This window comes from Nyctibius grandis, chromosome 4, assembly GCF_013368605.1.
Source record: "Nyctibius grandis isolate bNycGra1 chromosome 4, bNycGra1.pri, whole genome shotgun sequence".
NCBI lineage: Eukaryota > Metazoa > Chordata > Aves > Nyctibiiformes > Nyctibiidae > Nyctibius > Nyctibius grandis.
The window spans coordinates 69,764,725-69,784,475 of NC_090661.1; the positions used below are offsets into that span (position 1 = coordinate 69,764,725).

General features: G+C 42.3%; 2 protein-coding genes across 3 annotated transcripts in view; one reads left to right on the forward strand and one right to left on the reverse strand.

Annotated features, from left to right (window-relative positions):
- Positions 1-257: 257 nt before the first annotated feature.
- SOCS4 (suppressor of cytokine signaling 4) lies at positions 258-9,330 on the reverse strand. Its single transcript, XM_068399358.1, has 2 exons — positions 9,089-9,330; positions 258-2,131 (listed from the first exon to the last, which is right to left on the reverse strand). Exon 2 carries the CDS (start codon positions 2,030-2,032, stop codon positions 722-724), a length of 1,311 nt encoding a protein of 436 aa, XP_068255459.1. The 5' UTR covers positions 2,033-2,131; positions 9,089-9,330; the 3' UTR covers positions 258-721.
- Positions 9,331-9,437: 107 nt separating this feature from the next.
- WDHD1 (WD repeat and HMG-box DNA binding protein 1) overlaps positions 9,438-19,751 on the forward strand; it is a 31,202-nt gene continuing 20,888 nt past the window's right edge. The window contains exons 1-7 of one of the 2 annotated variants that reach the window (XM_068398466.1): positions 9,438-9,514; positions 9,985-10,073; positions 12,073-12,184; positions 14,745-14,896; positions 17,035-17,146; positions 17,686-17,736; positions 19,611-19,706. In XM_068398466.1, coding sequence (XP_068254567.1) covers positions 9,997-10,073; positions 12,073-12,184; positions 14,745-14,896; positions 17,035-17,146; positions 17,686-17,736; positions 19,611-19,706 — 600 coding nt within the window. In that variant the 5' untranslated portion in view covers positions 9,438-9,514; positions 9,985-9,996. The remainder of the gene's footprint in view (positions 9,515-9,984; positions 10,074-12,072; positions 12,185-14,744; positions 14,897-17,034; positions 17,147-17,685; positions 17,737-19,610; positions 19,707-19,751) is intronic. The other variant, XM_068398465.1, reaches the window with a different exon arrangement.

The window sequence follows — 19,751 nt, forward strand, 5'->3', positions numbered from 1 at the left end:
AAGCTGTTCCAGAACTCCGCTGCTCTGACCATTACGAGCCTTCCTCGTTTCCAATCAAAATCTTTCCAGGACTAGTTCATACGTGTTGGTTCCTGTACTGAGTGTTGTCCTTAACTTGAATTGTTTTTCCCCTCCCTGGTGTTTAGTCCCCTGATGTATTTATAGAAAGATCATATCCTCTTTCAAACTTCATTTTGCTAGGAATAGTGATGTTAGAAATACACTGATGAATTTACTGTATTAGATATGGACGGACATACATACACACACATGGAGGCTAGAGCACTCATTTTAAAAGAAATGCAGAAAATACAGATGAGTCGATCTTTAGTTAACAGTGCATTATTCCAAACATGTCAGCAACATATGTAAATTACAATATAAAAGACAGATCAAGTTCAAAACTGATTTTTAGGGTTTTTTTAGATCTAAAGACTATCCATCTATAGAAATACCAGAAAGCCTACCTGAAATTCCATAAAACTCTAATTTGGGAACAGTACCAAAAGCCCACAATGAATATAATTTCTAAAAAAGAGAGCTGGGAAGACTCAAAGTACATTTGGATAAAAAAGCCTTAGAACAGAGGCTAGTTTGGGTGGTAAATAATCTGCAGAAAAAGAAAAAAAAATGCTATTAAAAAAAAAACCTAGAAGGAAGAAAGACTGAACATACTATTTGTCTGTTTAGAGACAATTTCATTCTTTCATAAAAATATTTTCTAGCTTTGCTGCTCTGGTACATCAATCCTGAGCACTCTAACTTTCGACTTATAATGATATTCCTTCAGATACAGCTTCACCGATGGAGGAATGGGAAGTGCGTCAATACCGTCGTAAGTTGTACAGTTGCAAATAACCGTTCTACATATGTGTTGGAGAGAAAAAGGGAAAGTCCTGTTTAGTGGAGTGGATAAAAGTGGCTCAAAGAACATACAGGAACTTGGATCTTTGTAGTGCTCTAGGAGTCCCGTGATGTCAGGAGAATGGAAGACACAGGGATCGTGGGCATCGAAGCTGAAGTTGTGATTCCACTGCTCTATCCGCGCATGGAGGGAACGACTGTAGCGCCTGAAGCTCACAGAAAACAAATAGTCTTCTTGGGCAGAATCTCGTAACAAAAATGTTCCCTCTGGTTTTCCTTCTAGCAGCGCCTCAGCTGCATATTTATCCATGACTCCCCAGTAGCAGGGATTGTTATTGATCTGGAGGAGGTCTGGGACGAGGCAGTGGACATAATCAATCTGCGTATGATATTTTGGAGGTGTTTCCATCCGTAGCAGCTCATCATCCGTTTCCCATTTGGGCTTGTTTCTTTTTCTAGAACTTGTGCACAGTGTTATAACTTCCTCATCAGAGTCCATATCGCTCTCATCTTTACTGCTCCTTACCACCTTACCTGTAACCAACTCAGACCTCAAATCACTCCTAGAAGAACTGCTGTCGGTAAAGTCACAGGACTGGGAGGGAGAGTCTGTTCCCCCGTTGGCAATCTCATCGTCTCGCAGCTGATCCTCCCTTTCCTCATGCTGGGATAAATCAGCAATTATCCAGTCTTCTGCTTTTGGGTTTATAGGGGCTGTATGTCTTTTGATCAAGTGCCACCGAAACGCTAGCTCCGAGCGCGGAGGGAAAGGACACTTATCTAGCATTAACTCACTGATATGAATTTTTCTCTTTGATGGCAGTCCCGAGGCGTGCCGACTGCTACAGTTCTTGATGGGAAAGCACTGACCCACAGCATCTTGCAGCTTCTGTTTGAGAGACCGGCCTAAAAACCTGTGACCACACGAACGGTCTAGGTCCAGCTCGATAGATGAGCAGCTGTACTTCCTCTCTTGGCTCCTTAAACTAGTCCCTGATCTTCCCGCAGCACTCGCTGTTTCAGCATCAGAACAATGCTCACTCTTTTTAGACCAAGAGAGCTTCTTTCCACTCCAGACGTAACCATCCTTTCTGTCCGCGCTTCTGCTCCGGCTGCTTTTGGGTCTCACATCTGCGTTTTTCATATCACTGTCCTTATTTTCTGCCATTCTGACAGCTTTGCTTCACAAATTGCCAGAAAGCGCACTGTGTTTCTTGTAGGGTTTTTCTACATAAGGAAGCTTCCTCGAGGCACTTGCTGGAAATATCTAAGGAAAAAGAAAACATAGAGTTTTCAGTTAAGTTAACAGTTATGCACGCACACAACACAAGACCAATGCAGGTGTGTACACACAATAGCAACAATTAATTGCTAACCATATAAAAAATAATGTGATCAAGCTGAATTTACTAGAACACCCCACAAGCCTGATCCCAGACAAAGCTCTCGTAACCCTTCCTTGAGAAAAGCATCCTCCAGAATAAACCACCTTAGGTGTTTTTAGAGTATCCATTCTGACTTACAGAATCACAGAATCACAGAATCAACCAGGTTGGAAGAGACCTCTGGGATCATCGAGTCCAACCATTGCCCTGACACCACCATGGCAACTAGACCATGGCACTAAGTGCCATGTCCAGGCTTTTCTTAAACACCTCCAGAGATGGTGACTCCACCACCTCCCTGGGCAGCCCCTTCCAATGGCTAATGACCCTTGCTGAGAAGAAATGCTTCCTAATGTCCAACCTGAACCTCCCCTGGCGAAGCTTGAGGCTGTGTCCTCTTGTCCTATCGCTAGTTGCCTGGGAGAAGAGGCCGACTCCCACCCCACTACAACCTCCCTTCAGGTAGTTGTAGACTGCACTAAGGTCACCTCTGAGCCTCCTCTTCTCCAGGCTAAACAACCCCAGCTCCCTCAGCCGTTCCTCGTAGGTCAGATGCGGCAGAGCAGAGAGTTTTAGGTGTTGGCAATCCTTCCATTTTAAATGGAAGCACTTCACGTGGCAGGTGATACTGCTTTAGCTGTTCATTGAGCAAATGCTGCATCTCTTCCAAATAACCTTTCAAGAAGGAACAAGCCAGAACAGAAACAACTAGGTCAGAGTACAAAGAGCTACTGTACCTAGATGATACGCCTGTTTGCTACTAATCCACGGAGTGGGATGCCAGAGATCTTATTCTTAACTGACACTTTTGGGTCACTTTCTGGATAAAAATAAAATTAAATTATATCAGTCACAGATTCCGTCAATTTCTGAAAGCTGTTTTCCTCTGCCTTTTCAAACGGAGCTAGAAAATACTGAGCCCCTAAGGGATTGAAATATCTGGGGCTTTACATACTGAAAAGGATTAAAACAAATCCAGTCCCTTACTAAAGCAATTTTAAAAAGAAAGATGGAACTGCTTATTACTCATTAGAGAAGAAAGTTTATATTATTAAAATCAGCGTTGCTCTGAGACCTACGGTTGCTGATTTCATTCTCTTTTGTTTCCAAAAAGGTTTTGAATTCTCAAATAGATAAGAGGGTTCCTTTTGAATGTTGAGCTTTGAAAAAGAAAAAAAATCCTCTTTTGATTACTCAGTTGAAAGAAGAGCAGAATTTTTTCAAGGTTCATAGATAGCAGTATGTTAGGTATGTTATACTCTCCCGAGGCACGGCAGAACGTAGAAATATTTCCCATCACCTACGATGATGCTTTTGCACCAAAAAGATGTACAGCTCCTCTATTGCACTGTTTTTTTTGACTGTGGGATTTTTGTTGTGTTGGTTTTGGGTTTTGTTTTGTTTTTGTTTTTGTTTTTTTTAAATAATTGCCATGGTAAATACTGAGCAGGAAAAGAAAAGGGCATCCACTTCCTCTCTCCATTCAATCCATTCTCATCACCAGGATTAGCCAGCATGACACAACCTCCCTGCGGTCCCCTGGGGCTGCGCAGGCTGAGGTCTAGCCTCTGCTTTCAGTAAAAGAATAAGACCGCCATGCCAAAAGGCTTTACATGCAATCTGGGGGCCAAATGCATCCCAGATGTAACTTTCACCCAGGAATTTTTGACATTGCTTTCCTTATTTACAACCCATAGACCTGAGAGCTGTGGGGGAAAGGAAAAGGAGGAGATACAGAAATGTACAATGAGGGTAAGATAGGTGAAATATTGCAAATATGTAAAAAAACCTGGCATTAGAGAAATGGAGATGAATAGTACCTCACTGGTACCAAGTGGAACCACGGAACGGGGTCCATAGTCCAGCAATTACAAATCAAAGATTAAAATAAAGATTTATTTTTCTTCTCTCAGGATTTTGCAAACCACTTTTCACTGAAAAACTCTGCAGGGTGCAACGCAGACAGGAGAAATGCACATTTGTATATGAGGTCTGAAATACCTTTATTTAGACCAAGATTCATTGATTGCTTTTAACATTGATATTTTTCATCCAGAAACAACTAGAGTGGAGCACTGAATTTTCTCCACAATTAAAAAAAGAGGGAAAAAAGCAATCTTGTTTACCCTGGTGATAATCTGAAGTAACTGAAGACAAACAGTTATTCTAGACTCATCCTGTGGTAAAATACATTAACTCTCTATATATGGGATTTTTAATTGGACACAGAGATATCACTGAGGTTGCAAAGTCAAATACTTAAAAATTAGGATATGACAGTTTGTAATTGCTTTTGAAACCTTCAATTATCTCGTTCTGCACTTCCAGCCCATATAAGGAATAAGAATATGCAGAAAATGGGCTTTTAATTAAAAACTGCAAACCGTACAAAAGGCAGAAGTGCTGAAAAGGCCCGTTATCTCCTAACTTCTGCCTCGCAGCTGAAATCAGCTCAGTGTTTTATGTCACTTCTGGGTGGTTGTTGTATTTAACTGTAAAGCCACCTTCTGACTTTGTACCCTTCTTCTATCGCGAATCATTAGCGGTACCTGAACGCTGAAATTTAAACTGGAGAAACAGCACGTGATGCTGTAAGACACGCACCATTAGCCAGCAGCACGGAAGGCTGTTTCCCTGGGGTGTGAAGGCTGCTGGAACCCAGGCGCCAGTTCTGCCACGTCACAGCAATAATTGCTAATCAGATATTAACACTAGACCTGTGAAAAGAGCACGGAATAAATGGAGAAAAAGAGATGTCACCCTACTAAAGCCAGGTTTGAACTTGACCTTGCAAAGGAGGAGTAAAGGATGGCTCAGGGGTCAGCTTGAGACTCGGGAGACAAAACCTCCATTTCCAAATCTGCTACAAACAAGAGCTGCCTTCTGCAACACGCACCGGCCACGGTGTATTTAGGTGCCCAAATCCCACTGTTGGGCATTGCAACAAGGGGTTACGCCGTCAGACCTTTCAGAATCCGTGATTCACGGCCCCACCAATAAAATGGGGACCAGAACCAATTTGGGTGTCAGAAATAAAAAGGCATAAAGGGCAGTGAGGCATTCAGTGCTGTACTACCACTTAAGGCTATCCACCTAAACGAGCGATTCCTTTCACTGCAAACGTCCAAGGGAAACGCCGTGTACTGTACATCCATTAACGGCTGGAGCGCAACCGAAAGAGCCGGCGAGGAGGCCAAGGATAAAAGAGAGGGAAGACGGAGTGTACTTTTCCCTACAGGGCAAGGTTAAATGGAGGAGGCCAGCACTGTGCAGCTTACACGCATCAGTTCTGAGATCCTTTTGGTAGATATAATTAGTCTCCTGCCTACAAAAGCCGCCTTCCACACAGGGATACCTCAGGCATCTCAGAAGCAGGCAGATTTGACAAAACCCTTATGCTTCAAACCCTTCCGCCTAAGCAAATGGCAAAGACAAAGCAATGTGCAGGGGTAAGTAGAGTTCACCCTTATTTATATAGAGAGTTTCTGCCCTTATTGCAGTCTACAACTACCTGAAGGGAGGTCGTAGTGGAGTGGGAGTCGGCCTCTTCTCCCAGGCAACTAGTGATAGGACAAGAGGACACAGCCTCAAGCTTCGCCAGGGGAGGTTCAGGTTGGACATTAGGAAGCATTCCTTCTCAGCAAGGGTTATTAGCCATTGAAAGGGGCTGCCCAGGGAGGTGGTGGAGTCACCATCTCTGGAGGGGTTTAAGAAAAGCCTGGACATGGCACTTAGTGCCATGGTCTAGTTGACATGGTGGTGTCAGGGCAACGGTTGGACTCGATGATCCCAGAGGTCTCTTCCAACCTGATTGATTCTGTGATTCACTTCGGGCTATGGGATCCAGCTTGTAGTTCAAGGTTATCCAACACTGTCACAGCTTACAGTCCCTGAGGACAAGCACAGAGCTGGGTGGCTTTTGTTGTTGTTTTTATAATGTGCACAGCTCCCTCCTTCAGAGGCACATCTCTCACCAGGCTGTGGAGCGGGGGGCACAGACGGCTGCGCAAGATGCTTTTTCTTTGAAGCGCTGATGCCTCAACACTAAGACTTCAAGCCCAAACTAAAAGCGATAGCTGGTAGCTTATTTGGAGGCAATATTACCACCTCCTAGCCAGAGGTAGGCTGCAATCAACAACTGTGAAAAGACAGTTACAGCCTCACCATATGTCTAATTAAATCAGCAGCAAATACCCAATAATTCTAATAGGAGAATCAAAACCGTAAGCGCAGACAGACCTTTTTTTTTCATTTATTCAATAAATACTGAATTGCTTTAACTGGGTATTTATGTCCTGAGCCACTGGACCCTTGCCTCTAGCCCAGTACCTCCAACTCCTCTTCATCAAGCTGCTTCCCTTTTGGTATAACGAGGAAGCAGATGGTGGGGGGTCTCCAGCCCACCCTCCCGCTCAGAGCAGGACTGCTGCCAGCGTGGGCTCAGGGGAGCCACGGCATGGTCTGGCCATGTCCTGAAAACCCCTGAGGATGGAGATCCCACCAGCTCTTCAGTGCTCCCATGCTGCACGACCCTTCTAGTGAAGGAAGAACTTTGAAAGTTTTCTGTCCAAGTACACAAAAGCCAAAGCGTTGCTGTGTTAATGCCTCTAATTAAACAAGAGAAGGAGACTCACACAAAGGAACAATAAATCAATTCTGGAATTGTTATAGAAGTTTATATACTTCTAGAGCTGATAAAATCCTGAGAGAGAACAGCAAGCTGTAATAAATTGCAGTACTTTTTCTTTTTTTCTTTCAACTTACATAAAAGTTATTTTTAAAAGTTCTCACCAGTCACATGCTGTTTTCATTAATTTCGCCCAATTAGATTTTGGCCACAAGACCACATTTTAAAACCTGACCTTCCACTGAAGTTGAGCTGTTAGTGACTTATTTTGGAAAAAAGCCCAACCTATTAAGGATAACATTAAGACTCAATTCCTCTGTCTTAAATGATTTTTCTTCAGTTTTGACTATGGTTATTTTGATTTATGATACCGTCCAAAAATACCTAAGCTAGACTCCAGAGGCCTTTCCAGCAAATTAAAGCAATAATCACACATGCACAAAAAAAAGTGACCGTTGAAGGATACCATGATAACCTGCTCTGCTTCTTGCTTGGAAATACTCTTGATTCATCTTGGATCTGCATACCCCCAGAACTAACCCCAACATTGGGGCTATTTTATTCACACCCAGGAGGTAGAAGCGATCTGGAAGCAGGTGGCAGAGGTGAGGGCTGCTCGTATCTACTTCTTTAATGAAACGGTGCTCATGTGCTGAAGGAGAGCAGCGTGCACGCAGCGCTTGGCACCGCAGCAGCCTCTCAAGTGCTACATCAATAAAAGCTTTATGGTCCATGACCAACACTTCGTGCTCCACCCAGAAACCGAACAGGTGAGCAGCATGATTCCCTGCTGCTCCGCTCGCAGCCACTCACACCTATTAATCAAGTCAGCAGCAGGTTGAATTCCCAACCGGATTTAAAGAATAACCTTGCATTTGATGCCGTGCTACTTTGGGACGTAACAAAGCCACAGGGCCTGCAGTTCCTTTGGCCAAGTGACCATGGGATTCCTCCGAAAAACCTTTCCCCCGCCCAGTTTTCCTATATCATTCAAAGAGTTACCCCAGCAGGTAGCACCTCCAGACAAGGAATTTAGTTGTTACATTGAACAGAACTTCAAACAGCTTTTGTACTGTAAAATATTTTAGGTGCAGTTTGTATGAGCGTTTCTGCAACTTAAAATAACAAAGAAAAATAAATACAGCTGACATGCATTTGTCTCCATCCCAGGCAGCGGCTTGCAGTAGGGCTGCTGTAAGAATAGCTTGGTCTTCCCACTCATCTCATAAGTGGTTCAGCTCAAATCATTTTGCTAGAACACATTATCCTCACTAGAAATCACGATTTACTGAAATATGTCAGGATACACCCATGGAAAACATGTCTCTACACAGTTTCCACAAGGTTTAATAATGAAATCTAGGCAGATTTTTTGTTTTTTTTTTTTTCAAAAAAAGAAGCGTGCCTGCTTTGTAATCCTGTCACTTATTCATGAAAGTACCAACAATGTGACTGCTATAGACAGCCCGACCATATTTCTAATATAAATAAATCACTCGTCTCACCCCAACCACCAATAACTCCGCTGCAGAGCAAAACTGAAGATAAAAGGGTTTTGCCTGGAAGCAGTTTTTCTTAGAAGCAGGAATAAACTGGGCCAGATCATTAAAGCCTCATAAAGGGAAAACAGACAACTCTGTTTTTCCCTCTTTATTTCAAGTATGTCGAGCTCTAACATTTGTCGTCCTTCAAGACCTAAACCACGCCGCTTTCCTCCTATTTTTCCACCACATGAAACCTTAATGATTTTTACCATGCAATCGCTACCTGCCTAACTACAACCGCTGTCAACTCCATCTAGCACACGCACCGGCATGGCTATAATTACAGAGTAATTCCATGATTACCATAACGATCCCCAAATGGGGTTGATCCTGCACCCCCCGGCCTCCCTCCAACACTTTGCTGTCACAGGGGTTTCAGATAAGCTGGGGGTGAAGGGCACTGCCCCTCATTTGGGGTTCCCTTGCCATTCCCGTGCCTCTTGAGGGACTCCCATTAAATGCATACGCATAAGTATATACAGTAAATACATACGCACTCTGTACATTAAGGTATGTATTCCGGGCATGCACCCACACGCAGTTTTTCACGGAAAAAAAACGAATACCCGTCGAGGAGCGAGTCCACCCCGCTGACAGCGGCGCAGACCCCGGCGGACACCTCCTCAAGCCGTCGCCCACCGGCCCGGCTCCTCCCGACCCCAACTTACGATCGTCCGGAGGGAGCGGCCGATCGCGCTGCCCTCCCCGGGGAAGCCGCTCCCTCAGCCGGGCAGGGCGGCCTGACCCGCGGCGGGTGAGGCGCGGGGGTGACGGCCGGAGGAGGAGGAGGAAGGTCGCCGGCTCCCGCACAGGCGACGGCAGCCGGGCTGAGGCGGTGGCAGCTCCGGGTCCCCTCACCCGCCGGAGCGGAGTCGCTCTGAGGCAGCCCCGGCCGCGCCTGCCGCCGCCATCCCCGCTCTCCCGGCCGGGGCCGGCCCCAGCCCCAGCCCCGCCTGCACGCAGCCCCGCCCCGGGCTCTGACGGGGCCGGCCCGGCCCTCGGGGCGGGCGGAGCGGCGGGGCCGGCCGCGGCGGCGCCCAGCGCGGGAAGGCTCGAAGCGGGCGGCGGGGCCGGCGCGGTGAGCGGGCGGGAAGGTAACGCGGCCCCCGGCCTCCCCTCCCCTCGCCCCGGCGGGCGGCACGGGCCACTTTCCCGGCGCGGGGGGAGCCGCGGCCTCCGCTGGGGCGGGGGGTCCCTTCCAGGGCCTGGCCTGGCTCGGCTTGGCCTGCCCGGGCGCCGCCGTGCCTGAGGGACAGGCCCCCGGCACCCCCCGCCCCTCCGACCTCCCGTAACCCGTTTTTTTCCCCCCTTTTCTATCACGGTTCGCTTCCACGGCCGGGCCCTCCCGCCGTGAGGGGGTGCAGGCGCCGTGTTCAGCGTCTGCCCGGCTGCGATCCCCTTAGGCCGAGCGGGGCACGGCTGAGCCCCGTGTCCCCAGGCCCGCGGGTGGGTCGGTGGGTGTTCCAGCGGCTCTGACCTTGCCCTGCCGCCTGAGCCTCTTTCCGAAGCTTTTCCTCTTTAAACTTATTTCATTTCTTCTCTTTTGTCCTCTGTAAATAAACAGGTGAGAGTGAAGATGCCGTCGGTGCAAAAGCCGATGCGGTACGGCCACACCGAGGGCCACACGGACGTGTGCTTCGATGACACTGGGAGGTGAGTGCCTAATTCCTAGAGACCAGGGTGAGGTGTAGTCTGGGGGAGGGATGGTCTCCTTCCTGTCTGTTGCTTTCTGAGGTGACCAAGCTGGTGAAGGGTCTGGAGGGTCTGACCTACGAGAAACGGCTGAGGGAGCTGGGGGAGTTTAGCCTGGAGAAGAGGAGGCTCAGAGGTGACCTTATTGCAGTCTACAACTACCTGAAGGGAGGTTGTAGTGGACTGGGAGTCGGCCTCTTCTCCCAGGCAACTAGCGATAGGACAAGAGGACACAGCCTCAAGCTTCGCCAGGGGAGGTTCAGGTTGGACATTAGGAAGCATTCCTTCTCAGCAAGGGTCATTAGCCATTGGAAGGGGCTGCCCAGGGAGGTGGTGGAGTCACCATCTCTGGAGGTGTTTAAGAAAAGCCTGGACATGGCACTTAGTGCCATGGTCTAGTTGCCATGGTGGTGTCAGGGCAATGGTTGGACTCGATGATCCCAGAGGTCTCTTCCAACCTGGTTGATTCTGTGATTCTGTGAGTTCCTACACCAGCCCCTGCTGCGTGAGACGCTGGGATGGATTTATGGCCAGGCTCGGTCTAGCAAATCCTTTGGGTTTCACCTGTGTTGAGAACTGGCTCTATGACATATTTTGATGCCCTGAGTTTTGAAGCGATTGATTTGTAACTTAAATGTAAGCATATATATACACCCATGCATATATATATAGTATGTATATATATATATAAAAACTCTATATGCACTTTTTATGAGTGAATATATCTAGAATCTAGCAGAAATCAATGGAGCGTGGGAGTAAATATGTTCACCTAAGCACTCAGAAGTTAAAGATGTTGAAGAAATCCAATATTGGCCTTGCTATCTTGTTATTCTTGCGCTAGTTCTTGAGTGTATAAATATAAACTAAATATTTGCCGTTACCTTTTTATTGATTAAAAATAAATGGTAAACCGGAAAACAAGCCCTCTCAAAATGAACTCAGGGGCTAAGTCTTATATATTGCATATGGTTTAAGTCCATATTCTCTTATTCTTTTTTTCTGTTCATTAGCCTTGGTACAAAGAGGACTGTTAATTAGTCTAATAGCAATCCCCTGCGACCACAAAAAGCTTTGTTTGCCATTAGAATGCAAATATTTTAAAAAAAGATGCAGACATCTCTGGTGAAGACCACTGGTCCGTTGCTGCTGGACTCCCCAGCATCAATATATTCAATATCAACACAGTGTTGTGTTGCTGTCAAAGTACAGCCCTTACAGAGCTAAGAGCAACATCACAGCTTCACCACTGGCTTTGTAACATATTGTTGTTTAATTAGAATTTTTTGGGACTGCAGACAACTTTAGGAAAAAAGAATGTAAGGCTTGATTATAGATTCATGATGTCTTTAATCAAAAATCCCATGCAAACTTCTGTATGTTTGCTCTGTGACTTCAGGTTGTTGTTTACTGCATTAAAACTGTGCAAGTTAACTCCAGCAAGCTTGAATTCCATATTAGCTGGTTTTTAAGGGTTCTGTAGGCCTGGAACATGTTAAGCTTGTTGAACTTCAGTCAAGTATGCATTAACACTCTTAGTTTTGCCCTCAACTTTGTACTGAGCTGTAAGGTAAGTTTTCAAAGGCTTAAGAAGCAATTAAATGCCCAGTTCTTAGAGAAATCAGTGCTAATTAAGTCCTTTGAAAAATTAGCTCTAGATCCTGAAAAAAATGGATTGACCAGTAATATGTAAGGGTCAGTTCAGGAGTGCCAGGCTTAGCTAGTTATCAGAGACTCAAGGTACTGTGTTACACTAGCAGATGTGATTTCCCCCCCTCCCCATGTTTAATAAGTTACTTAGACATAATAAATGTAGAAAGTCACTGTATCACATAGTATGTATTGTGTTACAATTTAAAAAAATAAAACCACTGTAGTAACATTTTCATTCTCGGATTGAAAGCCACAGTGGCTGTCCTTTCCATTCCTGAATGTTAACAAGTCCTGTGTCTTTCCACAGCTTCATTGTAACTTGTGGCAGTGATGGAGATGTTCGGATTTGGGAAAACCTGGATGATGATGATCCAAAGTCCATTAATGTGGGGGAAAAGGCCTATTCATGCGCTCTAAAGGTATTGTAGTTAACAGCACTCCTCTAAGTTGTGTCATGCTGGTGTTGATATACAGCACGACTGTACAGATGCTGGATTTTCAGGCTCAGGGATGCTGCTCTTGTGGGTAACATTAAACATATCCTCATAGAATCATTGTATACCAGGATAATACACAGAAAAAGGCAAGGTTAATATTGTGCATAGCACATTTCAGTTTGGTGTATGTTAAATATGTAGATCTTTGTCTTCAGATTAATGTATGGAAAAAATAAATTGAATGCTGTTTAATGAGCAGCAGTTATTTAAATTCGAGCATATGAACATATTCTACCTTTATGTCTAAGTGAAAATATTAAAGCAGTATTGAAAACATAATTTTCTAAAAAACACAGAAATTTAGTTGATTAAATGTGCCTATAGACTTTCTGAATATTTTAACTAAATTAAGTATTTTATATAAATCAAGAATACTCCTGACAATTCATTTTACCCCATACAGGTTTGTAGAGGAATTATTCCCTATAATAAACTTGTGTAATTTTTTTTTTCCCTCCTTTTTCTTCACTTTCAGTTATACTCATTTCTGACTTTAATCTTCTTTCTGAGAAACAAACCCAGCAGATTAAGCTAATTATGCAGTGAACTTTTTAGGCTCTTTCAGAGTTTTCTCACAATGTGAGTTACAACGTTTCCCAGCATTAAGATTCCCATCAAATATTAGGAAAAAGAGCCAAGATGTTGTTTTATGTGGGATTGTTTTAAGGTCCAAGGATTTATAATCTATATTAATCAAAAATTATTTTCACAAAGTCAGTTTCTGGTAATGCTTTGGTAATATTTTTTGATAATTAGTTGATAATTTTGCTCTCAAAATTGTTGTTTAGCCCAAAGATGCCTCTGCCCACCGTCCCCAAAGTCAGAAGAGAACAAGATTCTTGCTTGCCTGAGTTGTAACAGTTTGTGAGGATGCTGATTACAGGCAGTTTTGTAGTCTGAGTGACGGGCGTTTGACGCATAACCTGCTCTGGTTGGTTTAATGTTAAGGCAGTTCCTTTTAGTATATCTTGCAGGAATCATTATTTGTAAATAAGGAGGCAAATAAGTTACCTATATGAATTAGTATAATAGAAAATAATTCTTTTTACTATGCATGGTCACGTATTTAGCTTGAGAATTCTCACAATATTCCCTTTATGTGTAATTATTGTTCTATTACATTAATCATAGAAGGTCTAAAATGTCTTTGTGGCAATTGTAGAAGAGCAGAGGAATTCCAGAAGTCTACATCAGTTCTTCAGATATCGTGTAGCTAACTTTGCAGAGATAAAGGAAAATTTTAAAGTTATTTTTCAACTATTTGTGATTTTGGAGAGGACTATGGAAGAGGAAATAAATGATAATTAACATATATGTATTATATTTTTTAAATAATAATTTGAAACCTTATTTAGAACTACTGCCTTAAGTGAAACCTCTTTCTTATATCCCTTTTAACATACCTTATGTATCTGTTCCTCAATACCTGTATAATCTATTTTCATCATTGATTTTTAGGGTATTTTGCTGTTGATTTTCATTGTATTATTTATCTTTTCACAAACCAAGTGAGGTGACTTGAATGAGTTCTCTTAGCAAACCAGTGGCAGAGCCAGAAATTGCTAAAACTATTAATGAACAGAGGAGGGAAAATTCTGGTTTTAATTTTTGATACCAGTAAGAAAGATCCTGTGCTCTTAAGTTTATTGGAAAGTGCTTTTAGTTTTGAGGAATTTTTAAATTTTTAAATAGTGAGATTAAGAATGCTTTGTGAGACTTAACTTCAGGAAATACTATTTAAAAAATTATTCTTCATTAATGAAAATGTCATGAGGAACTGATCTGAGATGTCAGTGTAATCTAGGTAATAAATCTCGTTTCTTAGTTAGGTTATTTAGTACTGGCTGCTGCTTTGTTTCTCTTCAGGATTCTTCTGTTTTCTGAAAAGAGCTAAGCTGTAGTTCATGAACTTCTCCTCTTTCCCTGGTGGCGTTTAACAGAGCAGTTTGGTCCAAGGGTGCCCTCTCCTGATATTGCAGCATATTAATCTAAATAGGATGCAAGATTCTTCCTGTTCTAAGAGTTTTCTTGCCTATGTGAAAGGAGTGGATTTTCCAGAAGATCAGACAGTTCTCTTTGAAGTGACTTTGAGTATTCATTGTTTGAATAAAGATACAAGTTGGGAAGCTCTTGATGCAGTAAATTGCCATATAGTTAGCATAATGAATTTTAAGTCTACTGAAGCAACTGGAGTTTCAGTATTAAATCTAGCAGTGTGTTTCTACAAGACTGAAAGTAAGAGCATAATTTTTCTGGTTTTCAGTAGTTTGGTTAAAGTGATGAAGTATTAAAGTTACTGTGCTTGTCTGTATTTTTTGGGGAAGAAATAAAAGTTAAAGAATCTTTCCCCTACTACTCTTACTGTCAGACCTCTTTGGAACTACTAAAGTTCCAAACATTTGGAACATCAGAGCAATTGTTTTGGCTCCATGGGCGTAAATGTGTTTTAACTAACAAATTTTATGATGGTTTTTGTTTTCAGAATGGAAGACTGATCACAGCAGTATCGAACAATACTGTTCAGATACATACATTTCCTGAAGGAGCTCCAGATGGCATCCTTACTCGTTTCACCATGAATGCAAATCACGTCATCTTTAATAGCGATGGTACCAAAATTGCTGCTGGATCTAGGTAATCTGTGCATGACAAGGAAAAGCATTGCTATCGTTCAAAATCTGGCAACTTCCTCCCATACTGATTTCTACCAATGAGATCATTAATCCACATACCTCTGAGGGTTTTAAAGTATTGCAAAATGCCTTCCGGGGATGGAGGGGAAGAAAGGAATGAAAAGGACTTCAGGAAACAATGCTCTAAGAGATACTTGATCCACCAAATAATTTTAAATGGAATTCTGGTGTTGTGAAATAATTCCTTTTCTGTAGCAGGCTTGAGTGTTTTCAGCTTTCAGTCTTACAGTGTATAAGCATAAGCGTTCACCCATACGGATCTCATTGCAGCATCAAGGATTTTGTTACTATGTGCTAAAGATAATGTTCAGGATCGTGGTGCTGCAGATGTATATACACATGAAAAAGTTAGATGGGTTCTAATTTGTGCGAGAGCTTTGAGTCATTCTCTGATGTAAGTATCATCACCATTCTGCCAAACGATAACATGACAGTTGCAAGACTTGCTTTAGGGGAATGAAATGAGTAGTTTAGTTAATTTCTTAGGGCAGCATGTTTGCTTTCACGTAGTGTACTCTATTCCATTAACAGAGATGGCAAAATAGCAAGCAAGGCAGTGTTTTTTTTTTTTTTTTCATTTATATAAGGCTCAGGTGATTCTTTATTGGATTTGGTGAACTCTTTCGGCAGCTGTAGCTAACACAGGCTGTGTGCTTGCCTCTCTACTGGAATTTGTCCTCCACAGTAGAGGTGGCAGAGTGTTGCATCTGCTCCCTGGCTCCTCTATGTGTGAAGTGAACTAGAAAGCAATTTGGATGAATATGCTGGACTGTGAACCCTGGCAGCCGCAGAGCAGACACACCAGCTCCACCAGCGCTGGGAGGCTGGGCAGCTGGGGGCAGTGACCACTCTAATCTCTAAATCTGACAGGGATCATGAGTTTGGGCCCCTTACCAGTGCTTGTTTCTGAGGGAACAGCTTTGCCCCAGGATCTGACTTTGATTAGAGAGATTAGGCAGATGGCGAACTCCTTCTGTTTCTAAAACTTTTACAAAAACCCAGGACTTCTGCAGCCTGGCCAGGGCTCTTACATTAGGAAAAAGAGCTCCTAAGACTGAGGCCACCCCTTGATGAGGTCTTCTGTAACATACTGAAGGAGAAGGTGACAGCTGTGAAATGAGGGAATGCAGCTAAGAAGAATTCCTTTTAGTTGTCCCAGATTTATCCATTTTTACGTGAAGTTTGCGAACTTCAGTTTTACATAAGTTTAACATCCAACTGGCTGCCAAAGTTCACATGAACTATTTGAAAAATAGTTGTGTGGCTTCTTAAACAAAAAATATCCTATTGCCTGTTTTTTTTTTCTCTTTAAAGTTGTCTTGCATTGTTTAAGAGTGCTAACATAATTTTAGTTGTCTCGCAATATAGCTTATAGGCTTCCTTTTATGACTGTGTGGTTGGTATTAGATAGTTGACAAGACTGAGGCTCTATTTCTGAATATAGTTAAAGTAATGGTTAACCCTATAGAATTAGGTCCTAAAATTAAATTTCTCTCTGAAAGATTGTCACAGGAGCTCTTTGGCTTACAAGTTAGCATTGATACTTGGAGTTAAACTGCAGTCGTGTCTGTAATGTTGGAGGAGGGAATAAAGTTGTAAAAAATCTGTTAATGTATCTGATACACTACATGGTCTTAAAAATCCTATTCAAAACGTCACAAAATAAACTACTTGCTCTATTTTTTTAAAAAACCACATGACCAAGTAATTATAGTAATAAATATTGGTCCTGTTCAGCAGATCTTAAGTCAGGTCTCTGGTATCTAAGCAGAGGTTTTCATTAGGTCATAGAAAATATTATATTAAACAGGTGAATGGTCTGTGTGTGCATAATATCCTTGTCAAAGAGCAGCCATATTTTATGAACTTTGACATGAACAAAAATTATTTTCTGATAAAAATAGTCTGGCCTTGCTCCTATTGTAAGCCTCAAGATTCTCATTTTCCCTTAGATCATACAGTGTTGAGAGCCATAACTTCCCCAAAAGATAGTGCCCAATTTTTATTGCCATAAACACATAGTTTAACATTGTTAATACCAATGTTAATACTTTATGTCTGTGCTGTTGTGATCTACAGTGACTTTATGGTCAAAGTTGTGGAGGTGACTGATAGCAGCAAGCAGAAAACATTCCGAGGACACGATGCTCCTGTTTTAAGCCTGTCTTTTGACCCCAGGGATGTTTACCTGGTAAAAGCACTTTCTTGTTTACTTTCTGCTTTGAATCTCCTTTTCCTTAGGAAAGAAAATAAATACATATTTTTCCAAAAAAGCAGTGAGTGGGCACATGAGACTGCTTCATTTCAGCTGCCCTTACTGATGATGGAGTGTGTCACAACTTCTTGCCTCCCAGGAGAACTCACTCTTTGCTTTACAACTCAATTATGGTCTAAGTTCTTCAGGAATCTAATGCTGATCTGGTTTCAGAGGGGAAAAGATGGCTCACTAAAGAAATGTAGTATTAATTTTGAGCCTCTTTTGTGAATAAGCAACTCACTTGAAGTACGAGGGTTTGTAATTACACTAGCTTGGAGTCGAGTACAATTATCAAGATGACAGTATTAGAAAGTTTTAAGTCTTAAAATGTTTTAAACAGGGAGGCTTTCTTTTTAAAACTGCCTATATATTATATGTCTGCAGCATTGGTTACAGTTTTTTTTTTCAATTTTGTAGCATTAATTTCTCTATGTCTTTAAGTATTAATTCATTTACAAAAATCTCTTACATAGGCATCGGCGAGCTGTGATGGTTCTGTCAGAGTATGGAAGATCGCAGACCAGGTAAAAGGCCTGCCTGTCAAAGTTAAGTGTTTTGTAAGAAATCCAGGATTTCGCAGACAGTGAGAAGAGCTGGACTGAAATAACCCTGCTGGAATAGGGTTTTCTTTTGGGGGAAGAAATCTAACTACACTTTACAGAATACTTTTATAGAATCATAGAATCACAGGATGATTTGGGTTGGAAGGGACCTTAAAGATCACCTAGTTCCAACCCCCCTGCCACGGGCAGGGACATCTTCCACTAGACCAGGACACCTTCCACTAGACCAGGTTGCTCAAAGCCTCATCCAACCTGGCTTTATCTGCTTCTGGGAGAAATTCCAAAGCCTGATTATGAAATGTTGCCTGGGTAGCTGTGGATTTTTCTTCCTATCTGTGGAATCCCTGATTTCTTCCGTTCATCTTTCTTCATTGGCCGACGTTGTGTGTTTTGTCCTCAGCACGTTCAGAAATAACGCTTCTGTGTAAAGATAGCAACTGACATCAGATTCCTTATTTCTGAATTTCAGCTCATTGCTTTCAGAGTTAAAGAAGGATTTTTATTATAATAAACAACTGTCTAGGTATATTTTGTTTTTATTTATTTTTACCAAGCTTCCTATGATTCTATGAATGATTTTCAGGATTGTAGACTGACTGGTGAAGGTGGAATAATGTTCTGAGATGCTACACAGTATCTTCTGTAAGTGATCTGATTGGTTAGTCTCTTTAGGAGCACAATTACTTTGACCTGAGATTAGGAAGAGAGATGGATCTCACATGCCAGGATCACTGAGATGATGCCTGTGATGGTAACATTTTTATTTGATAGGGGACTTTGGACACAGTGTTGCTTCGGTCACTCCTGCTCTTGCCTATGGCTCACACACTTCATTTTCTAAGGACTCGAGGTTCACCTCAGTGCATTTCAACCTTTTAGATTTGAATGAGTTTAAGGCTATTGACAAGGGCCTTGCTATTCCATCTTTGTTTGTTACAAACTTTACAACAATTTCTCAGAAGAAGGGTATAAATCACAAGGTCGAAGAACATAATTTATTAGAAATACAGTCTTTGGGCTTAGCTTGGCAATAGTTGGCTGAAATATTTCAAGGCCTGTAAGAGATCAGATTTAGTGACAGATTCAGATTTAGTCTCTGCTCTTGGAACCTCTAAAGAACTGAAAAGAGGGTTTCAGGTGAACACTTTAATGAGGCAATTCTGCATACGTATGTGGGATTGTTTTTGCTAAATGCCATTGACTGGCATAAGAATACATATGGAATGATTCCTGTAAGTGCAGTTGAAAATGTACCCCCACACTTGTGGATTGCTATTTTTTAAAACAAAAGCATACTTCTAATGTGAAACTCTCCTGTTCGAGTACTGACAGTGGGTGCCTTTTGGGGCAATTACACTACAGTGTCCTGGGATTGTGGGCAGTATAATGTATGTCTGTGCTATAATTTGAGAATATAGCCATTCATTCTTTATACTACTGTGGTGAGATTTCAGGCTGATGTGTGTCACCTTGCTGCGGTTGATCTGGGTTTGACAAATGCATTTGGCCAGATTTCTCTGTAACCTAAAAATATGTGAGCTCATTTGTTCTGTACTCAATTAAAAACGCTTGTTCTGTGATTTTATTTCTGTTACAAGCAGTTGTATTGTCATTAAAATCTTTTCAGGTGTATATTGGCAAGATTATTTTTTCAGTTTTTTTTCTTTTAAAGGTAGTATGTACCATTGTATTTGGATGAAAGGGATTATTTCACTTCCAAAAATGGCATATCTTTTTTCCTTTTCATTTTTTCCACACTTTTCCTTTAAGAATTTGTACTATACAGTAGATTTTCACAGAGGTAGAAAACTAATTTTTTAATATTTTGTTTTCAGACATGCGTGACAAGCTGGCCGCTGCTGCAGAAATGTAATGATGTGATAAATGCTAAATCAATATGCAGGCTTGGCTGGCAACCTGGCAGTGGGAAGGTAAGTGACACTGTTTTAGCTACATCTTAATCCTTCTTTTCTTTT